Raw genomic sequence first — 24,020 nt, forward strand, 5'->3', positions numbered from 1 at the left:
ATTCTGCATGCCCTACCAGCCAATAGGATTGGCAACTCTCTGACTTCTGTGTGATTGCCCCTAAAAAGTCGCTTCATTTTCGGCAACATCAGTCTCTCCAATTCTTGTGGGACTACTAGCCCCAGCCGACCCTACCAGCTATTAACACTGTTATCCACTAGCCTTTCTAATACCTGATTAGGCTTAAAAAGTTTCATATTGTTTAGCTGTAGAAGGGCAATTTGGCAATAAGCGTTTTTCATTTTTCTTTTCTTGCATTTCTTGTAGAACTTCTAACTCCATTCTAACTTACTGTCCAGGAATATTGCAAACCAGTATGATTGCCCTTTAAAAGTCAAACACTGGTAATATTGGCTTCCTGGCTGTATAGGTAATTCCAGGTCTTTTAGAACTACTAGTCCCAGCCTCCCCTATCAACCATGTACGTCGCTACCTACTGACCTTTGCCCTTTTTGATTGGCCTTGAACTGTTCTTAAGTTTTGGAATCTAGCCTTAATGGCTGTATAAAGGGCACATTATCGATCAGACGCCTTCTAGGTCTTGTAGAACTACTAGTACAAGCCTTTACCATTTCTCGACCCCTAATTTTTACTTTTCCTGGCCGGCATTAAGTTAAAGGACTGTGGACTGTCCTTTATTGCTGCCTATCCAGCCTTTTCTACAATCCACAGAACTACAACGCTCAGCGAGTCTTACCACCCCAAGGATCTGCAGATTATCCTAACAGCCATTGAGCCCCCCCCCCTACAAATCCCCCAACATCCAGAGAGCCACCCTGCAAATCCCCCAACAACCAGAGAGTCCTCCATTTTCAGGTCCCCCCAACAACCAGAGAGCCGTCCACCTTCAGGTACCCCCAACAACAAGAGAAACCTCCACCTGCAGATCCCCCCAATAACCGGAGAGCCCCCCCCCCCTGCAGATTCCCCCAAACAACCAAAGAGCCCCCCCCCCCCCCCCCACAACCAGAGAGCCCTGCACCTTCAGATCCCCCCAACAACCTCAACAACCAGAGAGTCCTCCACCTTCAGATACCCCCAACAACAAGAGAGCCCTCCACCTTCAGATCCCACCAACAACCAGAGAGCCCCCCTGCAGATTCCCCAAACAACCAAAGAGCCCCCCCAACAACCAGAGAACCCTCCACCTTCAGATCCCCCCCAACAACCAGAGAGCCCTACACCTTCAGATCCCCCCAACAACCAGAGAGCCCTCCACCTTCAGATCGCCCAAACAAACCCGATTGCCCCCCCCCCCCACCTGCAGATTCCCCCCAACAACCAGAGAGCCCCCCTCCTTCAGATCCCCCAACAAGAGAGCCTTCCACCCGGAAAATCCCCCAAACAACCAGAGAGCCCTTCAACCTGCAGGTCCCCCAACAACAAGAGAGCCCTCCACCTTCAGGTCACCCCAACAACCAGAGAACCCTTCACCTGCAGATCCCCCCAACAACCAGAAAGCCCTTCACCTTCAGGTCCCCTCAAAAACAAGAGAGCCCTCCACCTTCAGATCCCCCAACAATCAGAGATCCTTCCAACTTCTGATCCCCCAACAACCAGAGAGCCCTCCACCTTAAGGTCCCCCCAACAGAGAGCCCTCCACCTTCAGATCCCCCAGCAACCAGAGAGCCCTCCATCTTCAGATCCCCCCAGCAACCCACAGAGCCCTCCATCTTCAGATCCCAACAACCAGAGAGCCCTCCACCTTCAGATCCACCGACAACCAGAGAGCTCTCTACCTTCAGATCCCCTCAACAAACACAGGGACACCTAACTGCAGTTCCCCCCATCAACTAGAAAGCCATCTCCCCTGCAGATCCCCTTAGTAAACCTTATAGTACACACCCCCTCCGCAGCTCCCCCAACAACTAGAAAGCCACCCCCTGCATATCCCCCACACAACCATAGACCCTCCTGGAGTTCCCCCAAACACCAGATAGCCCCTCGAGAACCGGAAAGCTCCCCTCACTAATCCTCCCTCTCCCCCCCAACATCCTCAGCGCTGAGCCCACCTTTGCTCAGACACTTGATCACAATGCTTGCAATCGTTAGATTTATTTGTGCTCCTGGCTGGTGCCAAGTCCGCATTCCCTTCCTACCTGGTTGCCCTCATTAATATGCCTTGTTTGGCTGAGTTGATTTTCCACATTCCTGAGTTGTAGCTGAGTTCTTACCTGTTTTCTTGCGAACACGACCAGGAAAAAAACTACAGAAGAACGAGAGAAATCTGCCTCGTGGCTATTTTTATGATTAAAATTGAAGCTGAGCTGTGTAGCTTCGCGTTTGTGTCAGGCGGTCACTGAGGTGCAGACAGCACAGAGACGGCGGAGTGCGCTCCGCGACGCCTGTCACCTGGACGCTGCATGGCGCCACCTCCCGGCGCTAACAGGACCGACGGGCCCTGAGCTGGAGAAGCTCTCATTCCACAGTGGGTGTCATACACAAAGCCATGGACAATGGGCTTAGCCTCAGGTGTGAGACGTTGACTGGTACAGGGATACATGACTGCCTTTCACCACTTGCATATTTGATATTTATACTATTTATGAGAGAGAAAGAAAGAAAGAAAGAAAGAAAGAAAGAAAGAAAGAGAGAGAGAAAGAGAGAGAGAGAAAGAAAGAAAGAAAGAAAGAAAAGAAAGAAAGAAAGAAAGAAAGAAAGAAAGAAAGAAAGAAAGAAAGAAAGAAAGAAAGAAAGAAAGAAAGAAAAAAAAAAAAAAAGAAAGTAAAAAAAAAATATTTTTGCACAGACTCATCACCAGTGTCCAGAACTATACATAGGGAAAGAAAGAATTATTTTTGCACATAGACCTATGACCAATGCCCTGAACGCGAGAGAGAGAGAGAGAGAGAGAGAGAGGGGGGGGGAGAGAGAGAGAGAGAGGGGGGGGGAGAGAGATAAAATATTATTTTTGCTCATACGTATACGGCCAATGTCCTTAACTACATAGAGAACAAGAGGGAGAGAAAAAGAAAAAGAAAGAAGGAAGGAAAGAGAGAGAGAGAGAAAAAGAAAGAAAGAAGGAAGGAAGGAAGGAAGGAAGGAAGGAAAGAAAGAAAGAAAGAAAGAAAGAAAGAAAGAAAGAAAGAAAGAAAGAAAGAAAGAAAGAAAGAAAGAAAGAAAGAAAGAAAGAAAGAAAGAAAGAAAGAAAGAAAGAAAGAAAAAGAAAGAAAGTTTTTTTTAAAGAAATAAATAAGGTCAAAGTTTGTAAATATATAGAGATAGAGAGAGAGTGAGAGGGTTATGTAAAGAAAAAGAGTAATGCTAGCATGTATTGCTCTTGCTTTCCTTATTTCAAAGAGAGAGAGAGAACACTAAACTCAAGCCCAAAGCCCTAAAGCTCGTATATAAATATATAAAAAATACTTTCACCAAAAATTACTGATCTGATGATTTGACAATATTTTGGTACACTGATAAATGGGTATATTGCATTTGCTTGTAAATCAGAAGCATAGTGACTACATTGCATAGATTTAGGTGAAATATGTTTTGTAGCTTTTCATGGAGTATCTCTAAGCTATAATATCCAATAATGTTCCTACCTTGCCTTGTGGTCAATATTATTTAAACTCATGGGTTAAGCTGGACATACATGTGTAGATTTTTGGAGGAGAATATTTGTATGAAAAGTAGTACGAAACTGAATGGAAGAATGTCATTCGAAAATTGTCTTTTGCTTTTAATATTCGACTTTAAAATAATGTAATTTCTGAACAATAACCACATACATTGACCAAAAATTTGTTTGATCAAGAAAGGTTTTCCTTCCTGCCCCTTCATATTTCCTGTCACGGCTGTGGAAAAAGAACATTGATTTAACCCCACTGACGATTAGAAAATCAAACAAATATTCTTGAGGCAAATGAAAGATTGAAAATCTATACATGTATGGCCAGCTGTAGTCTGCCAAATTTGTGAATACAAAAGAAAAAAAAATAAAACAATGTATTATTTAACTTAAAAAAAAATCAGATATATTTAATTGGTTTATATTGTTGTCTGAACATCTATTTTTATGTATATGTCAATGCATATTTGTTTGTAAATTCAATGCAAGTAGGATCCTGTTAGACACATATTTACACAAAAAGAAGATAAATATTTGGAGAATGTAATCTACACTGTGTTGCCCTGAAATTTTACTAAAATTTGGCATGTGTAACTGCTGTGTTTTCTGAGGTTTGCTAAGACAGAATAGAATTCACACTGTGTGTTTGGTTTTTTGGTTTTCTATCCACAAATGTTCCTTGCATCACTGTGACCCATTTTCCTAGCTGGAGCCAAGTCACACTTGATAATGACATGTTTGATTGTTTGCACCAACAAAACGAAAAGTGATAAAACTGCTCTTGAATGTCTCAGTGGATTCTGAACTATGAGGAATGGCAGCATTCATGTCTTGTTAAACCAGTAGTGGGAAATTGGTCGAACTGTTTCCTTCTATCTAAATAAACGTTTAGGAATTTTGTGCACGTGTAGAGCTAGATGCAAAGAATGTGTATGATTGTACTGCAACAGACTGCTCTCTGCTCAGATGGATGGGACTTTGTGACTGCAACAGGTTCAAATCATGTGAAAATGTACTAAATGACTTTACAAGTATTCAACAATATATTATGCAAAACATCATTCAAAATTCAATTTCAAAATCTAAACAGCAACAAACATGAAGTTGTCCATTGGACCAATATGGTAGAATATAAAAAGAGAGAGAAAGAGAGGGAGAGAGAGAGAGATGGGGGGGAGAGAGATAGAGGGAGAGAGAGAGGGGGAGGGAGAGAGGAGAGAGAGAGAGAGAGAAGAGAGGGGGGAGGAGAAAGAGAGAGAGATGGGGGGTAGAGGGAGGGAGAGAGAGAGGGGGAGGGAGAGGGGGGGTAGAGGGGGGGGAGAAAGAGAGAGAGAGAGAGGGGGGGGAGAGAGAGTCTTATGTGAGAGGCAATGCATTAAAGATGCTATTTGGTATCATGGTATATGGTACGGTATTAAAGATTGGTATTTATCAGAGTATTGCTACTGCCTATGTCAGAGTACTGTATTAGGAAATAGTACATGGCAAGGTACTAAGGGTCATTGTATGAGACAAAAGTTATTACATTGAGCATAGATAGAGTATACAGTATTAAAGTAATGTGATACATAGTAAGGTATTACATATTTATGCAGAGTATAGTTAGAATACAATGTAACATGTTAGAAGATTGTGTGTATCAGCATAATATAATAGGAAGTGTGAAACGGATCAACATATCAGAAGACAGAGAATATCTGTATAATATATCAATCTGGGATAATGTATACTGGAATAAATTATGTAATACAGCAATCTGTTAGACAGAGGATACAATATGCAGTTTTAGGGCCATTTCACAGGACATGCATTTCAGTTGCTTTTTTTCTGCATCCAAAATGCACAGAAAGTAGGTTATATGGTTGTCAATGTCATAGTTCATGTCAGTGCTTGCAGTTCCAGTGCGTTCCAGTTGCAGAAAAAAAAGTAGAACATGCTGCATTTTTTTTGTACAGAACTGTACTAGAACGCAGTAAAAAGCATAAAAATGCACCAGAACGCACTGGAATGCGCCAAAACGCATCACAAATGCACTGGAATGCACATGTCTCTATTTAAATTGAAGAAAAAGAGGGGGAAAATGAAATGGAATGCATAAAAAATGCACTGGAACACGTAAAAATGCATCAAAAATGCCAAAAGCATGTCAAAAACGTGCATGCAGAATCTGAAACGCATCTGGACTGTGTTTCTATAGTGTGAACTAGTACTAAGGGCTAGTTCACACTAGATGCAGTTCACCGCACTTTTTTCTGCATCAAAAATGCATGCACAGTGTTTTCCATGTATTCCAATGTCCCTAGTTCACACCAGTGCAGTTAGTTCCAGTCAGTTTCCAGTGCAGAAAAAAAATTAGAGCATGCTGCATTTTTTCTGCACAGAACCATACCGGAACATGGCAAACTGTATCAAAACTGCACCGGAACTGCGTGTGAACTGTAAGCAAAAACATATCTGGAATGCATCCAGAGTGCATTTTTGTAGTGTGAACTGTCCCTAATATATTGATGCAACCACCACATCTAATGATTGGTAATCAGCAATATATTACATTTTGGTTTTGAGTTTATTACCAATTTAAATAGTGTGTTAGGTGAGTGAATATTAGACTGACGTAGAGGGAATTGACACTACAATAAAGTCATGTATAAAAGTCAGGATCAGGGGTGGACTGACAACTCATGGGGCCCCCGGGCAATAAGGGATCATGGGGCCCCTGTGTCCTCACCCACACTCAAACCACACCCAAAAAAGCCTATAAAAGGTACCAGGGGCATCTCATGGGGCCCCCTACTGACCCCGGGCCCTCAGGCAGTGCCTGAGTGCTCGAATGGTCAGTCCACCCCTGGTCAGGATCTATTTTAGTTATTTTCAGTATAATTAAAGTGTTACTAAACCCACAACAGTAAAATCAGTCTGTATATGCAGTAAAGCATGCTTGTTATACTCACTGTGGAACCTAAGCAGTTAATCTTCTGCATTGTGTAAAAACACTGTTTTATCCTGTCTTCTCTGATCCTTCCCTTCTTCCAGTGTCTCCCTCTTATATCCTGATAAGACATATCATGTGGAGTCACTCTGCACATGCTCAGTGTGGTGTGTATTGCTAGACAGTTTTTTTTTTTTTTTTGGGAGAGTGCATGTGATCAGCAAAGGGCCAATCAGCACTGTTCAGACAGGGGTTATTTACTATTGTTTGTAGTTCTTTAGTATATAATCTCCAATGTAAAGTATGTTGCAGTGATGTATTAGGAGTCAGTGTATATCAGAAAAAACTATGCTCACTGCTGTGTCAAAGATGACTGTATATAAGAGAATACTGTATATTACAATGCTGTAACAGAGAATTGTGTACATTATGTATGATGTACTGCTGTTTATAGTACTTTTATTAGAGGTTGCTTTTCTTTACCCTTAAAGTGAAATGCTTCTTGTGTATCAGCTCTAATAGGGTCAGTTATCTCTCTGCTTTCTGCTGGTCAGCTTGGTGAACACACTGGGAATAGACAACAAAAAATTCTGCTTCCATTGTTTTGTAGGCTAGTCCATTTTGCTGAAATTTCTTTGCAGGAACTCAAAATGGTACTCAGTAATTTGTATGGTCCCCACATGCTTGTATGCATACCTGACAATGTTGGGACATGCTCCTAATGAGATGACGGATAGTGTCCTGGGGTATTTCCTCCCAGATCTGGACCAGGGCATCACTGAGCTCCTGGACAGTCTGAGGTGCAACCTGGCTGCATAGACCAAAATATGATATCCCAGAGGTATTCTATTGGATTTAGGTTAGGCGAGCGTGGGGGCCATTCAATGGTATCAATTCCTTCATCCTCCAGGAAACCCTGCATACTCTCGCCACATGAGGCCGGGCATTGTCGTGCTCCAGGAGGAACCTAGGACCCACTGCACCAGTGTAGGGTCTGACAATGGGTCCAAGGATTTAATTCCAATACCTAATGGCAGTCAGGGTGCCATTGTCTAGCCTGTAGAGGTCTTTGCGTCCCTCCATGGATATGCCTCTCCAGACCATCACTGACCCACCACAAAACGGTCATGCTGAACGATGTTACAGGCAGCATAATGATCTCCACGGCTTCTCCAGACCCTTTCATGTTTGTCACATATGCTCAGGGTGAACCTGCTCTCATCAGTGAAAAGTACAGGGCGCCAGTGGTGAAGTCTGTTTCTGATTGTTTGGTCAGAGACATTCACACCAGTGGCCTGCTGAAGGTCATTTTGTAGGGCTCTGGCAGTGCTCATCCTGTTCCTCCTTGCACAAAGGAGCAGATACCAGTCCTGCTGATGGGTTAAAGACCTTCTACAGCCCTGTCCAGCTCTCCTAGAGTAACTGCCTGTCTCCTGGAATCTCCTCAATGATCTTGAGATTTTGCTGGGAGACACAGCAAACCTTCTGGCAATGGTATGTACTGATGTGCCATCCTGGAGGAGTTGGACTGCCTGTGCAACCTCTGTAGGGTCCAGGTATCACCTCATGCTACCAGTAGTGACACTGACCCTAGCCAAATGCAAAACTAGTGAAAAACAGTCACAAAAGATGAGTAAGGAAACAAATGTCAGTGGCATCCACCTATAAAACTGTTTCTGTTTTGGGGGTCATCTCATTGTTGCCCATTTAGTGCACCTGTTGTTAATTTCATTAACATCAAAACAGCTGAAACTGATTAACAACCCCCTCTGTTGCTATACTCTGATTGAAAAGTGTTTATTACATTTTTTGAGCAGTGTAGACACAAATAAATGCAGTCCTGTAATCATTAATACATCAATTTTCTGAATGCAGTCAGTGTACAAATTTGAATTTGACCTGGTATCAGCCTCTGTTAGTCCCTGTACAGCAGAGCTCAGACAGGATGGTGAAGCAGCACAAGCAGCCAATCAGTTCATGTGCTAAAAAGAAGCATACTGATAGGAGGAGAAAACAGAGTGACAGAGAGAACAGCTCATCTTTAAATATTGCAGCAAGAACTGCGTTTGTTATTTTAGAACTGGCTATTCATTTTATATTGATATTTGGATTGGAATTCTGCTTTAAACCCAAGATCTACATTTAAAATGAAAGGTTTCCGGAAGGAAATGTATCTTTAGGTTAAAGCAGCCCCTATTACCAGACCATTCATTTCATTCTCTATGATTATATGAGCAATGTATTTTGCACATGTTGTTTATCTGTAGAAGGCTCCCTTTTGTATGTTTTAAAATACTACTACCAGGCACTGCCATCTTAGATGTGATGTCAGAAGCCCTAGCAGACTCGGAGCTGTCATTCAAGTGACACTCTAAAACATTCCCCTTCACCCTTCCCCCACAGCTACATAAAAGCTTATGTAGGGTAGTAAGGTAAGGGGTGGAGGAGCTGGGCCAGCACAGACAGTAGACACTTCCAGATGAGGAGAGAGTTACGACAGGCAAGAAGGGAGGGGACTTTGCTAGGGAATAGACTCCTCTGAAGTTATTACATTTGCTAGCAAGTTCATAGGCACATTGCAAGTGAATAAGACATCATTAGTGGAAAAGAAAGAATAGGTGAGCATATCCTAGATTGTAAGCTCGAAAGAGCAGGGCCCTCGAATCCCTCGTGTATTGTATTGTTACTGTCTTGTCTCATGTTCTGTCCCCCTTGCTACTGTACAGCGCTGAGCAAACCCTTTGGTGCTATATAAATACTGTATAATAATAATACTATCAAATATTAGATTTTTTGCTGTGCTTTTACCAGCAAATTTTTAAGTTGTCTTTTTCAAGGAAATTGAAGAATGTAAGCTGTTTCATACAGTTTACACTTCTTGTGTGATGTATGCTAATTAGTAGAGTCAAAAGACTTATTGATTGGTAATTGTAACATTGGATTAGACTGTGTTTGTGTGTGACAGTGTGCAGTTCACATTGTGTTTGATCTGGAATGGATCCCAATAATTATTAATAAAATACATTTCTGACAAGCCTGCATACACTTAGCGTGCTTGGTTGGTAATTACCACAGTGACAGGGAGAAGAGGCAGCAGGTTGGAATACCCAGAAGCAGGTAAGTGTCCCAGTGGTGGGCATACATTCTTTCATAACAGAAATGCTGGGCTGAGCTTTAGTAATAACTCATTGCACTGCCAAAGAGTTAGTGTTATTTCCATAGTGGAGTACCAGACACTTTGCTAATTCTGCTATGGGGAGTCTGAAGTCCTACATTGGTGTTTGCCTACTGAACTACTAGGGATGGGTTTTTGTCTTTACACAATGGCTAGAAAAGTTTTGGAAATCATTGTATTCAATATGAACAATCAGAATTTTTTCCTCACCAGCAGAAATTTTGTTTTTATTTTCATATTGGGTTACCATGAATGGTCACTTTTACATTGGACTTCTGGGACCTTTGGACATCTTTGGAATAGGATTGGATATTTTCATAATGGACATTGTAGACCCAAGTTTTGGCTTAATCCCGTAGATGGTGGACCACCAGTTTCAGGGCAAAAAACCTTTACTCACGGGTAGGGGCGGACTGACAACTCATGGGGCCCCCGGGCAATAGGGGATCATGGGGCCCCTGTGTCCTTGCCCAAACTCAAAAAAGCCTATGAAAAAGGTACCAGGGGCATCTCATGGGGCCCACTACTGACCCCGGGCCCTAAGGTAGAGCCCGAGTTTCCAAATGGTCAGTCCGCCCCTGCTCACGGGTCTATCAAAAACTAAACATTGCTCTTGCCCTACTTTTTTTTTAAGGATGACAGTGGCCTTCCAGAGATCTGGCCTTAATATTACCAATGTGAAACACAAGACACATATTTATCTGATCCATGGTTGACCATAGTTGACCTCTGGAAACTTGGCTTTAAATTTACATAGTTAGATTATGGGATGGGCAATATATTTTCCACATATGACTGCCAATAACATGGTACAATACATGCTAAACTAAAAAATATTCTTCAAAACAAAGAACAGCAAGGTAGGTAAAAATGGGAAAGTCCCATCAAAAATTACATTTAGGAAAGCTTTACGATATAACTCAAAATTCTTTGCTCAGTGAAAATACACTGGGGGATATTTACTAAAACTGGAGTGCACAGAATCTGCAATCAACGTCTAGGTTTTATTGTCAACTCTTAATTGAAAAATATGAAGATTGTTGGCCATCTATGGCCCAAACCACACTAAAGCCGTGGTCAGGGATTATCCACCACAATTAAATCCAGCATGGACCGAGGCAACATGAATAGTGGACACCGCCAGGAGGAGACTGCTTTTAATATCTATCCAAGGCCTTTATTCATGTTGCCTTGCTCCATACTGGATTTCATTGTAGTAGATAATCCATAATATCCTGAACACAGCTTCAGTGTGTTTTGGGCCATAGATGGCCAATAATCTTTGACTCCTAAGTCTTGGATGGTGTTCACACTGTCTCTAATTCCCTTCTGGTTTTCTTACTACGGTATTCTGTTAAGCTGCATGGGCAGTGTGCCTAGATTGTGTGCCCACTATTTTACCCTCCGTGTCCGCTGTGAGGGAGGTATGTTGGAGCCCCTTTGTAGCCCTTTATGAGCATGAGTCCACATTGAGTAAACTTTGACTTTTCCTCCCGAAGAAGTTGACAATATCCACGAAAAATGTAGAGGAGCAAGCATCACCCCCAGGTTTCTATCACTTTAGGGGTGAGAAATTACAGTACCTGTGACTTATGTACTTTATTGTACCATGTTGTCAATTCATGTTGTTTTAAATATTAATTCATGTACATGTCAAAGAAGCTTTTAATTTTCTGTACCAGTAAATATATTACTTTTATGTTATCCTAGATTGTAAGCTCGAAAGAGCAGGGCCCTCAATCCCCTCATGTTTTGCATTGTATTGGTATTGTTCTGTCCCCCTCTGTAATGTACAGCGCTGAGCGAACTATTGGCGCTTTATAAATACTGTATAATAATAATAATAATAATAATAATGTTATTGTGTTGTTAATGAGTACCGAGATAGTCCATTTACTCTAATTTGGGGTCATTCCCATTCAATCTTCATATAGTAATTTCGGATGATGGTACCCCCATCCCCCCTTTCTTAGGTGTATTTACTCTTGGAGGCATTCTATTTAATAAGCTTAATTGAACAAGCTGAAGTTAGAAGCTGATTGGTTACTATGAACAGCTGCACCAGATTCTGAGTGTGTCAGTTTTAGTAAATCTCCTCCATTGCGTTCTCCTTTAAAACAAAGGGGTATCACATTTGCCGAAGTGCTGATGGGTGTATTCCTTTAAGTTAATATCTGTGGGGTTAATGTCCCAGCTGCATCGATATTACTTAATGTCAGAAAGCTGAGAACACATGAAGTCATGTCACCCATCCCTCGCAAGGTGTTTCGAGTGCTTTAATATTTGTCATTCCATGCATTGTTTACTCTCTTGCACAAGTGGATTAACCACTCCAATCCTTCTTGGCTCATATAGGGCTCTTAAAGTGAAACTCCAACTTTACACACCCTAAACAAAAAGTAAGAATTGAAACTAACAACAGTCCCATGTGTTGTGTTAGACTTACGCATTTGTTAAATCAGAGCTTTAGACAAACAGATAAATCCACAGCAGAATGACATACATAAAAACTATTTTATCTGTCATGTGATTCTGTTTAGCCAGCTCTGTGATTTGCAGACCTCTGCCACTTTGTACAGGCAAGCAATTGATGGCACTGTTTAATGGTGTAGCTCTAGTGCCTCCCTTGTCCCCCAACTGAGCACAGTGCCCCCTTGTCCCCCAAATGAGCACCACTGCCCCGTTGGTACTGATCACTCAGTGTGTTCATTCAAAACTGAAGCATAGTAAACTATGTTTACTATGCTTCAGTTTATGAATGAACAGAAAGCCACTCAGAACTGAGCACTTTCCATTAATTCGCGGTCCAGTGCAGCTGAGGCTGCAGATAAGGGACTGGGGAACCTGTCCTCAGTCTCTTTCTCTGTCTCAAAAGTGAGACTTCAGGGGTCTGTTTAGACCCCTGATATTTCACCAAAGCTCCCCAACAGGGTTCCTAAAAAAACTGTAAAAAAATAAATATAAAAAACTACTGACACCGTCCACTGCCCTACTAACACAAACCTCTGCCCTACTGATGCTGTCCTTTTTGGGGGTGTGGGGAGGGGGGGGGGTGCCAAACTAAGTCTTTGCCAACTTCCCCACTGCTTAAAGTGATCCTTTATGTGGATACTACGGGAGGCTTCTCCAGGGCTTTCATAATCATTCTAGTTTAGCAACCTAGAAGGACACTAAGTTGAACTAAGCACACAGGAAGGGAGTTTAGACTTTTCCTGGTTCACTGGCTGCATGCTTGTTCCATTCTAGTGACTAGGTAAAGAGTGCAGGATCAGGTTGACAGCTGTGCAGCCTGCATTTGAAACATGTCAGCAATAGTTGTTTTATATTTCTATTGATGCAAATCCTTTCAAGCCAATCCTTGGAGTGCCCTTCACACTTAACCATCCCCTTGCCTGACCCTCCCAACCTTCTGAAATTATATAGAGGGACACTTTTCAGCACACAGTATGTAGGCAAGGAACACGTCCTTGTCACATCCCTGGTTACATGGACCACAAAGATGTAAAATAATTGGCTAAACCACACAAGTGCTTTTTGATATCTAAATTTCCTTTAAAGCTATATTGATTTTTCAAAATAAAAAATGCAGTAATATAGAGGTTGGATAAAAAGGTTAGTGGAGAAAAACACTTCTGGTACTAAACTAGTACATTTTTATGGAGAGGTATTATTATTATTGTACAGTATTTATATAGCGCCAAAGGGTTTGCTCAGCGCTGTACATTAAAGTGGGCGACAGTACATGAGACAATACAGTAACAATACAATACACAAGGGGTTTGAGGGCCCTGCTCTTTCGAGCTTACAATCTAGGAGGGAGGGGGTAGAGGTACAGGAGGAAGTGGCTGTGGGGGATGGAGTGGTAGGAGGGGTGGAGGAGAACGGCTGTTAGGTGATGGTGGGGTAGTCTTACCTGAAGAGGTGGGTTTTCAGGGTGTGCCTGAAGGTGAGGAGGGTAGGTGACAGTCTGATGGATTGGGGTAGTGAGTTCCAGAGGATGGGGGAAGTCCTGGAGAAGTCCTGCAGTCAGCTGTGGGAGGAGGAGACCAGGGAGCTAGAGAATAGGATGTCTTGTGAGTAGCGAAGGGCACAGGTAGGGTGGTATTTGGGTGTCAGGTCAGTGAGGTAGTTTGGGGCAGCGTTATGAATGGCTTTGTATGTCAGAGTTAGTCATTTGAATTTAATGCGTTGGGCAATACAAATCAGATCAAAAAGAGGGATATCTGAGGCTGCACGAGAGGCAGAGGGATTTGGTCTCATAAGAGGGACAGTCCCTCCAAATGAGGGACTGTTTTGAGCTAAGCCTAACACCTTACAAAACCCACATAAAAAACACTTTATACCACCCAAACAATCAACTCTTAAGTCACCCCTAAAACTTAACCCTTAAAGTGGCTGTAAACCCTTACATATACCTAGTGAAGTGACTGGCCTCAGGTGATACACAAAGATTACACAAATCCTCTTAAATAAATTGTGCAGATTTTACAAAGCTTGTACAAGCTGTAAGAAAAAAAGGGGGCATAGAGCTGAATTTATACTCCGCAGAGCTCAGTGAGGAGAGCTCTGAGAGCTGATTGGAGGGAAGAGATACCCCCTCCCCTTCACACAGCACACAGGAACAGAGCTCAGGATGTCAGTCACAGGCTGTGCCTCCCATGTTACCATTTTTTTCTTGGTGTCAGGAAATCCTGTCAGAATTAATTTATGTTGATAGCAGAGGAACAAAGCAGCAGACAGAAATGACACTTAATGCTCTGGATCGAGACAAGTACACACTATAGAGAGATATGCTTTGTTCATATTCCAGGATTGAGGTTTGCAACCACTTTAATTCACTTCCTAACCTAATCCATAGTTCCTGACCTTTGACTTTAACAGGTTAACAGTCCTTAGAGGTGGTGGCTGTGTTAGTTTTTTTTCAGGCTCTTTACTTTATTATCATCTGTTGATCCTGCCAGCAGCATACTTCCAGTCCTAGAGGGACAATGCTTAATCACTGTACTGTTTCTATAGGGGAGCAACTTCCAGTCCTAGAGGGACAATGCTTAATCACTGTACTGTTTCTATAGGGGAGCAACGTCCAGTCCTAGAGGGACAATGCTTAATCACTGTACTGTTTCTATAGGGGAGCAACGTCCAGTCCTAGAGGGACAATGCTTAATCGCTGTACTGTTTCTATAGGGGAGCAACGTCCAGTCCTAGAGGGACAATGCTTAATCGCTGTACTGTTTCTATAGGGGAGCAACTTCCAGTCCTAGAGGGACAATGCTTAATCACTGTAATGTTTTTTAGGAGAGCAACTTCCAGTCCTAGAGGGACAATGCTTAATCTCTGTACTGTTTCTATAGGGGAGCAACTTCCAGTCCTAGAGGGACAATGCTTAATCACTGTACTGTTTCTATAGGGGAGCAGCACTGTTACCCTAGGTCAGGACTATCTGTCATTAAATGGACTTTTGAGAATGTTTTTTCTACATCTGTACTGTGCTGTCTACCTGTGATGCACTCTTACTAATATCATTGTACCCAGCTCTCTCAGTGGACCTCAGAACACCTCCTGCTTTTTGTTATGGAGGAGAATGGGGTGTTCTGTAGTTCGCAGAGAGAGCTGGGAATTATGTAACTGATATGAGTGCAGCAGAGGCAGAGCACAGAACAGAGATAACAAAACCTCAATGGTAAATTTAACAAAACACCAAAAAGAAGCAAATAAAAGAAGTTCATTGTCAGAGCCATGTACACTTATCCTGTCCCATGCATTTTATCTGTGCTTCAACACAGGATCACAGCATGCTTAAAGTGTCTAAAATCTAGTTAACATTATAATCTATGAAACGCTTTATATAAAGCTGGCCATAAATGGTTTGAATATCGGACTTTTCAGCACGGACTGGCTGAGATTCAAACCATCTATGGGAAGGCCGATTGTACCCAAGTCGATAGTATGGTAAAAACATCTCTCAACTATGGGGTTTTACCACCCCCCAAACTGCAAATGTAAACAAGCCCTTACTGTCCTAAGCCCCCTAGAAGGTTGCATTCACACTAATCTACAGGTGTAGCGCAGTGCGCCTATGGCTTTTCCTGAGGGTTAGCTGCACTTTGCCATAGACCTTTATTATATCTTGTGGGCGTAGTGCACTTTCTGCCATCACAACCTTCAACCTTAAATTATCCTTAAAGCGATTCTAAAGGTTCATTTTTTTTTGGGTAAAATAACAAACATGTCTATACTTACCTGTGTGCAGTGGTTTTGCACAGAGCAGCCTGGCATCTCCTATCTGTCGAGTGCCCCCACAGCAAGCGGATTGCTATGGGGGAACCCAGTGCTTTGTGTATCCATTCACACATGGAGCTGTGGTTTGGCCCCGCTCCCTCTCTCTCCTGATTGGTTGACTGGCTGTGGTTGACAGCAGCTCGAGCCAATGGCTCCCTCTTGCTGTCTTAGCCAATGAGGAGGCAGAGACCCAGGACAGCCGAGGCTGTCATTCACATTGCTGGATCGTGATGGGGCTCAGGTAAGTATTGAGGGGGCTGGGGGCATTGCTACACACAGAAGGTTTTTTACCTTCATGCATAGAATGTATGCAGGTAAAAAACTTTCAGCCTTTACAACCACTTTAAGGATTTATACTATGCGAGCCCGGCGCTCTATTTTTTTATTCCCAAGGCCATGAGTTGTGGTGGATATGTGTGAAGAAACACGAGTGTTGCTTTGGATCACAGCAGAGGCAGTTTTCTTCCACACAAGCGCTTTCGGACTCCACCATGATAGAGAGTCACGTGTCTTTTGGTAAGCTGCCATCTGTACTGGGTGCCAAGACACAAGGTGTGTTTCTTCAATGAGGGAGGTTGAGATTCACGGAGATTCTATTTGACACCATTTGAAGTTTTTTGTGGGTGTTGGACTTTTTTGATATTATTTACACCATTTGTATGAACTGTTTAATTGATGATTCACTTTATTTATTTATATTGCATTTAATTTCAGTTAAGTGCAGCATATTAGTATTTATAGCAGCTATCATAGCCACTAGCAGTAATCACTGCGTTCTCCCGGCAGGGACGCCTATCCCCCTTGTGCCCCCCGCCAGGAGAACACAATAGCTCCGCGGGAGAGATTCTCCCATCAACACTGACTGTGTTGATAGGGGAGAACAAGAGAAAAATAAAGAAAATTGCATCATCAATGGCCTGTTTCAGAGTGTATTGTTAGAGGTCAGTGCATTGCGTTTTTGAAAAATCTTGTTTGCTGCTTCTTTTGTATATTTGGTGAAAACATGCGTTACATTACAGCCAATGGCAGCACTAATGGACTAATAAGCAATATACCTTTTAATTTGTGCATTTTTCAAGTCACATGTCCATATTAACAACAAACATAGATAATCTCACAAAACAGAACTAGGAAATGATGAAAATAAAAAGGACGGAAATGCATGAAATACAAATTCAAAATGCACAGAAAACACGTCTTGTTGTACATTACATACTAATGCAACACATTAAAAACACATGAAGAATGCATATGGTATAAACGGACTCTAAAACTAGGTTAAACCTTGGAAATCCATACTTATCTTTTCCTTGTCAAAAAAAAATGAAGGAATACTTACCTTTTCTTCCTACGTATTGGACCATGTGCTGTTATTGGTCCTGAATGTATCTGAATTCTGAAATCAAGTAGTGTCAGCTGGCTAGTGCCAAAAGGTATTGATTTGACAACTATTTTGAAAACAGCAAAACCATGTAAAAAGGCACAAAGGGAACACTGGAGTGTAGGAGGTAAGTAGCATGTCATAGCAATGAATTGCTGCCAATCCCACAATGTGCTAAATTGATCTCTACTACATGCAGTTTTATGTGCAGCCATTGCTAGCAACTGATTGCAAACAATCGTTGGCTATTTTTTTGGCAGTCACACTAATAAAAATCATCTGTCTGCACCCAGCCTTAGACTACCATTGCTGACTTCTCCTTCTGAAAATGCCTATTGCCTGGCATTCTTACACATCTGACAACTTCAACATTGCAGATGCAGGACCAAAATTTCAGATTATGAATTCAGACCTAAATTGCCTTCCATTCGCCCCCATCTTTCTTCCTTTATGGGCAAAATGCGTCAGTGGAGTGCAGGGTAAGAATAACCTACCTATTTGTGGGGTAAAAATACTTGAAGGTAGATTTAAATCAGTGTGACTCTTCTTTGGATTTCCTTGTTCACTTGCTTGTATAGGGTCAATGCCATCCTAGCACTTAGCATGAGATTAACGATGGCCTCAAGCTCAATATGAGATCAACAGTGGCAGCCTGTGCAATTCTCTCTAGCCAAGGCATCCAAACTGCTGATTTTCCACTGTTAGTTGTACTACAAATGTATACAAAAGATCAAATTGGTTTATACTTTATTTCCACCTGCAACACAATTCTGTAATTGCACTTTTAAACGTGAAGCAGGCATTATAGCCAAGATAATAAGAAACGATTGCTAAATATACACTGCTCAAAAAAAGTAAAGGAACACTTTAAAAACACATAAGATCTCAATGGGGAAAAATATCATGCTGATATCTATACTGATATGGACTGGGTAATGTGTTAGAAATGTAAGGATGCCCCATCGTTTAATGGAAATGAAAATTATCAACCTACAGAGGACTGAATTCAAAGACACCCCGAAAATAACAGTGAAAAAATGATGCAGCAGGCTAGTCCATTTTGCTGAAATTTCATTGCAGTAACTCAAAATGGTACTCAGTAGTTTGTAAGGCCCCCACATGCTTGTATGCATGCCTGACAACATCTGGGCATGCTCCTAATGAAACGACGGATGGTGTCCTAGGGTATTTCCTCCCAGATCTGGACCTGGGTATCACTGAGCTCCTGGACAGTCTGAGGTGCAACCTGTCGACATTGGATGGACCGAAACATGATATCCCAGAGGTGTTCTATTGGATTTAGATCAGGCGAGCGTGGGGGCCATTCAATGGTATCAATTCCTTCATCCTCCAGGAACTGCATGTATACTCTCGCCACATGAGGCCACGCATTGTCTTTCACCAGGAGGAACCCAGGACCCACTGCACTAGTGTAGGATCTGACAATGGGTCCAAGGATTTCATCCAGATACCTAATGGCAGTCAGGGTGCCATTGTCTAGCCTGTAGAGGTCTGTGCGTCCCTCCATGGATATGCCTCCCCAGGCCATCACTGAGCCACCACCAAAACGGTCATGCTGAACGATGTTACAGGCAGCATGACGTTCTCCACGGCTTCTCCAGACCCTTTCATGTCTGTCACATGTGCTCAGTGTGAACCTGCTCTCATCTGTGAAAAGCACAGGATGCCAGTGTCAGACCTGCCAATTCTGGCGTTAAATGGCAAATGTCAATTAAGCTCTATGGTGACGGGCAGTGAGCACAGGGCCTACTAGAGGATGTCGGGCCCTCAGGCCACCCTCATGAAGTCTGTTTCTGATTGTTTGGTCAGAGACATTCACACCAGTGGCCTGCTGGAGGTCATTTTGTAAGGCAGGGCAATGCTCATCCTATTTCTCCTTGCACAAAGGAGCAGATACCAGTCCTGCTGATGGGTTAAGGACCTTCTACAACCCTGTCCAGCTCTCCTAGAGTAACTGCCTGTCTCTTATTGATGTGCCATCCTGGAGGAGTTGGACTGACTTTGCATCCTCTGTAGGGTCCAGGTAGCGCCTCATGCTACCAGTAGTGACACTGACGCTAGCCAAATGCAAAACTGGTGAAAAACAGTCAGAAAAGATGGGTAGGGAAACAAATGTCAGTGGCCTCCGTAAAACCATTCCTGTTTTGGGGGTTGTCTCATTGTTGCCCATCTAGTGCACCTGTTGTTAATTTCATTAACACCAAAGCAGCTGAAACTGATTAACAACCCCCTCTGCTACTTAACTGACCAGATCAATATCCCAGAAGTTTAATTGACTTGATACTGTACTCTGATTAAAAAGTGTTCCTTTCATTTTTTTGAGCAGTGTATAAAGGAAGCATTTTAGGCTTGTTTTAGATGTGTGGAAGCCATTGCCACCTTTCTGAAAAGCAATCCATGCTGGATCTCTTTTCAGAGTAAATGCTGCACCACCAAAACACAAGCAGTTGCAACATTCAGACCAACATGTTCAGAAGTTGTACTGCCCACTGAACATGACAGTGGGTAACACTGTTGATGTGGCATTTTCAAAACCCCATCTGGCTGCCTTTTGCAGCATACGGGGAATGGTCAGGGGATGCCAAAACCACACGTTAGCCCCTGTTTTTAGCGCCCATCAGCTGCAAATGTAAATGAGCCCTTATTGTGCTACTGATCAATGTCCATGGGGTTTGCATGTTCTCCTTGTGATTGTGTGAGTGTCCTCTGGGTACTCTGGTTTCCTCCCACACTCCAAAGACATGCTGGTTGGTTAATTGGCCCCTGTTTAAATTGGCCCTAGCATGTGTATGTAAGTATGTGAGATTAGATTGTAAGCTCCTTGAGAGCAGAGACGGATGTGAATGTACAGTATGTAAAGCACTGCGAAATAGTCGGCACTATATAAATACCTGTAATAACTATATAAAACCAGGGATTTTTCCAGGGACAACATTTTCAGGGACAATCCTGACAACTTCTGACCCTGACAGCTGCTGGGGGGTTAATGAAATGGGACAGAAGCCTGGAAGGTGTCCTTGTTATATTGTTGTGCCCAATCCAACCATTGAGCTGAAGACAGCTGCTAGGACATTCACATGGTATGGCAGGATCCCAGCCACCACTACTGAATACAGAAGCCGCATCTCTGCCCCCCTCTATTGTCACCCCCCCCTCTTTTTTTTATCCTCTTTCTAAAAAACAAGTAGGCGGACTGCAGCTCCATTCTACCCAATGGCAGCTCACAGGCTCCTGAAAGCCAGAAAGACAGAAGAGAGAGAGGGAGAGAGAGAGGGACATGAGATGGGCTGCACACTGCCATCCAAATCCTTTAAACCATCATCACAGATCAGAGCCTGTAGACTTGAAACCACTGAGACATGACAGGCTCACATTCACAGCCCGAGGCAAAAGCTCACACAGCTTACTGGGGGCTTTAACGAAAAAAAAAACTTTTTCAGAAGTATATAAAACTTTTTTTTGGAGACTTTTGTGCGTTAAGGAGAACTCAAGCAAGGAAACTTGAACCACAAGCACCCTCATACATCAGGGGAGGGGAGAAGGATTTTGGGGGGGGCCCTTAACAGGACTTAAAGGACCTTTTTTTTTTTCTGGGAGAGACCTCCAGTCATGATTCTGCTCTCATCACGAAGTGTATTACTGTCAGTGTATTACCCCCAGATATTCCTCATCCTTACCAGTGGCAGTTACCTGTAAGTCCTTTTTACCTTTGTTTCTTCTAGCAGGTGTAGATGAGGGTTTGGCTATTAGTGGGGGGCATTTTCGATTGCTGCAACAAATTTTTGAAGTATGGAAAGTTTGCGGTGCAAGGTGGCGTGTGCAGGGCGATCGCACTTGTATTTTTTTGTTAATTGTGTTATGTAAGAATCTTTTCTTAGCAGGCTAGAGTCATTTTGAATGAATGGGAAAAGAAGAGTCTAGATGTTGAAGGGAGGGTGCGAGTCCTTGTTTCCGACTGCCAATGTGCTCCCGGTTTCCAGGGACAGCCCCAAGTCTTGTAGACTTATTCTTGGAATTTTGTTTTTTTTTTGGCAATGTCTATGAGTTATGGCACCATTTATCTATTCTATAAAACCCTTGTTTTCCTGTTCAATAGTTATGTTATGAAATATTGATGTTGACTTGTAATGACTAGTCGAAAAGCAGCTATTAAAATGTGGCAAAGAGAGATAAGCGAAATTAGTTGAAAATAAAGCATTGCCAATCAAATTAATTATTGTTATTATTATACAGGATGTATCTAGTACCATTAATTATTATACAGGATTTATATTGCATGAACAGTTTACAATTTCACTTTTTTTGCAAATTTCACAGTTGTGATTTGCGGGGATCTGTGCAGGGATGGTTAGGATCACACAATTCATAAGTTCATAAAAACAAGGAGCTATACAATTTATTATTCTTTACTGTCTGGGCAAATTTACAAAGTCAGACCAATCAAAAATCTGATTGGCTGTAAAAAGCGAGACACACCAAATTGGTCAGATTTGGCTCCCTTCAATAGAGAAACTGATATAATGTACCTAATACATGCTCAGCAGCAAAGTGTTCCTGCAATTTTTTTAAAAAGCTGGCACCCATAGAGAATCCAGATGAAGCTGATGTATTAACGTTGAGTCACTTGTGGTTGGTTGCGGAAGTTGTCCTGTGGTTGGGCCAATCATGTTTTTGTTGGATAATACAGAGATGCTCTTTCTACTGTTTTCTGCCAAGATATAATCAATGTTGCATATTTGTAATTATTCATTTTTGGCTTTGCAGAAACTGTATGCCTTTTAGGTATTTTGATTTACTGGGAGTGATTATCTATATAAGGTAATGTTGGCACCGTGAGTTGCAGATCTCTGTAAAAGGCCAGCAGTGTCATTGCTACAGATGACCAGTGAGGCAGAAAATTTTCACCAATAGCCTGTGACATCTGCTGCTGCAATCATTGCTCTACTGCCGATAAGCAGTGATGGCGGCTCACGCACCATGGAGAAAAAAAGGGAAAGGTCAATTTTGTATGGCCAACTTTCATTTGTTAGCAGACCACAAACTAGAGCTCATTTAAAGTCTAAAGTCAGGATCAAAAATATAATATATTGCAACTTACTAGTCCTTAGGTGTGGTGGCTGCATTTGTTTTTTTTCACACTTAGTGCATTTTCAGCAAGTACATATCTGTTGATCCTGCTGAAATGAAGTGTCATTGTCACTTCATATGAGCTGAACTGAAATCACAAAGTTATCTTCCTTCTGTAAACTGCTAATCTTCCAACCCATGTAATAAAGATGAAGAAAGGAAGACAGGTTTGAAGTTCAGCCTGGGTGACAACCATGGCTCCCACCATAGATGCAGTGGAAGAAGTTGGTGTAGCCACCCAAGGACTGGAGGTATGTTATTTGCAAGATTAAGGAGTGAAAATAAAGAGGGGTTGGGGGAAAACCCCAAAAAAGGAAATTAATGCAGCCACCATATCCAATGACTGGTAAGCTACAATGTATTAAATTTTTTTTATTGGGTGTAGATACAATTTAAATGTCAAATCAGATTATAAGAAACTTTATTTTAGGGGCCTGTTTAGATTTTTGCAGTGCATTGCCATGCATTGCATTAAGGTAGCCCATCGAAATGAATGGACTGCAAATGCACCTTTACATGCTCAGAATTAAATGCGAACCATTTTTTTAACTCAAAGCAGGTGCATTATCTTAGTGTGTTGGGCTGCAATAAGAAAAAAAAGGAGTCGTAAAACTTGTTACGAGTGTGTATTGTGGTCACACACATGTTACAACAACATGGAAGTATACTGTATTTCAAATATCAGTGCCAAGATTAATAGACTGCTTATTCATAGACTGGTACCTAGTTTTAGTCTCAACCTGTATTTTGTTTCATTGATCGACAGAATTAAAAACATGTTTTTTAAATGATATAATTAATGCACTTATCGTATTAATTAATTGTGCTATGCATATAAAAAGGCAAATATGTAGATTTCAAAATGATGACATCATAATTTCTGTAGCTAATCGATACATTTGAACACTGTTTATTTTTGCAAGTTTGTCAAATCTTGATTTTTTTTTTATAATGCTGCTGTTGATGTTACTTTTATGTCATATTGTTATTATTATTGACAGTATTTATATACTACACAGTCTGGAAAAACTGATTAATAATACACATTGTAGCAGAAAATGACAGGTATTTATGTATGAGAAGTAATATGACAGTATTGGAGTGTCTATGTTGGTGGCTGCAGACTGTAGTGCAACTTTAGATAGCAACTTGGTCAACTTACTTAGTGAATCAATCAATTAATTGTTTGAATAACCCGAACAAATAAAAAAAACCAAGATTTTGCTTGCCCCCGATTGGATGACTGAAGGGAACATGGATGCACCCTTATTTACTAAGCTATAGTAAATGACCATTCTGTACTGTTGTGATAACTCAAACCCAGTGTTTTGGCTTCATTTGAAAGGTAGATACAAAATATTGGTCTGCCATTTACGTTTAATATCATATTAGAAGTTCAGAAGTTGTAGATTTCTCATTATTTACTGACCTATAGTTTAGCTTGGGGGAATACAATTCCAAGACTGGCAAATAAGCCATTGGTACAAATTAGATTCTGCAGTGTTATCAAATTTTCAGCATGTAAAGCCCCAGTTCA

The 24,020-nt window shown here is 41.8% G+C and overlaps 1 protein-coding gene across 2 annotated transcripts in view; it reads left to right on the forward strand.

The window, feature by feature from the left end:
• WNT7B (Wnt family member 7B) overlaps positions 1 to 24,020 on the forward strand; it is a 216,927-nt gene that overhangs the window by 1,430 nt on the left and 191,477 nt on the right. The window contains exon 1 of one of the 2 annotated variants that reach the window (XM_089680761.1): positions 20,602 to 21,048. The exons of the other annotated variant lie outside the window; for it this stretch is intronic. Coding sequence (XP_089536887.1) covers positions 20,966 to 21,048 — 83 coding nt within the window. The 5' untranslated portion in view covers positions 20,602 to 20,965. Of the gene's footprint in view, positions 1 to 20,601; positions 21,049 to 24,020 lie in introns of those variants that run through there. 2 annotated transcript variants of the gene reach the window in all.

The sequence above is a fragment of the Staurois parvus genome, unplaced genomic scaffold (genome assembly GCF_062004578.1).
Source record: "Staurois parvus isolate SC_StPar_1 unplaced genomic scaffold, SC_StPar_1.0 ptg000249l, whole genome shotgun sequence".
Taxonomy (NCBI): Eukaryota; Metazoa; Chordata; class Amphibia; order Anura; family Ranidae; genus Staurois; species Staurois parvus.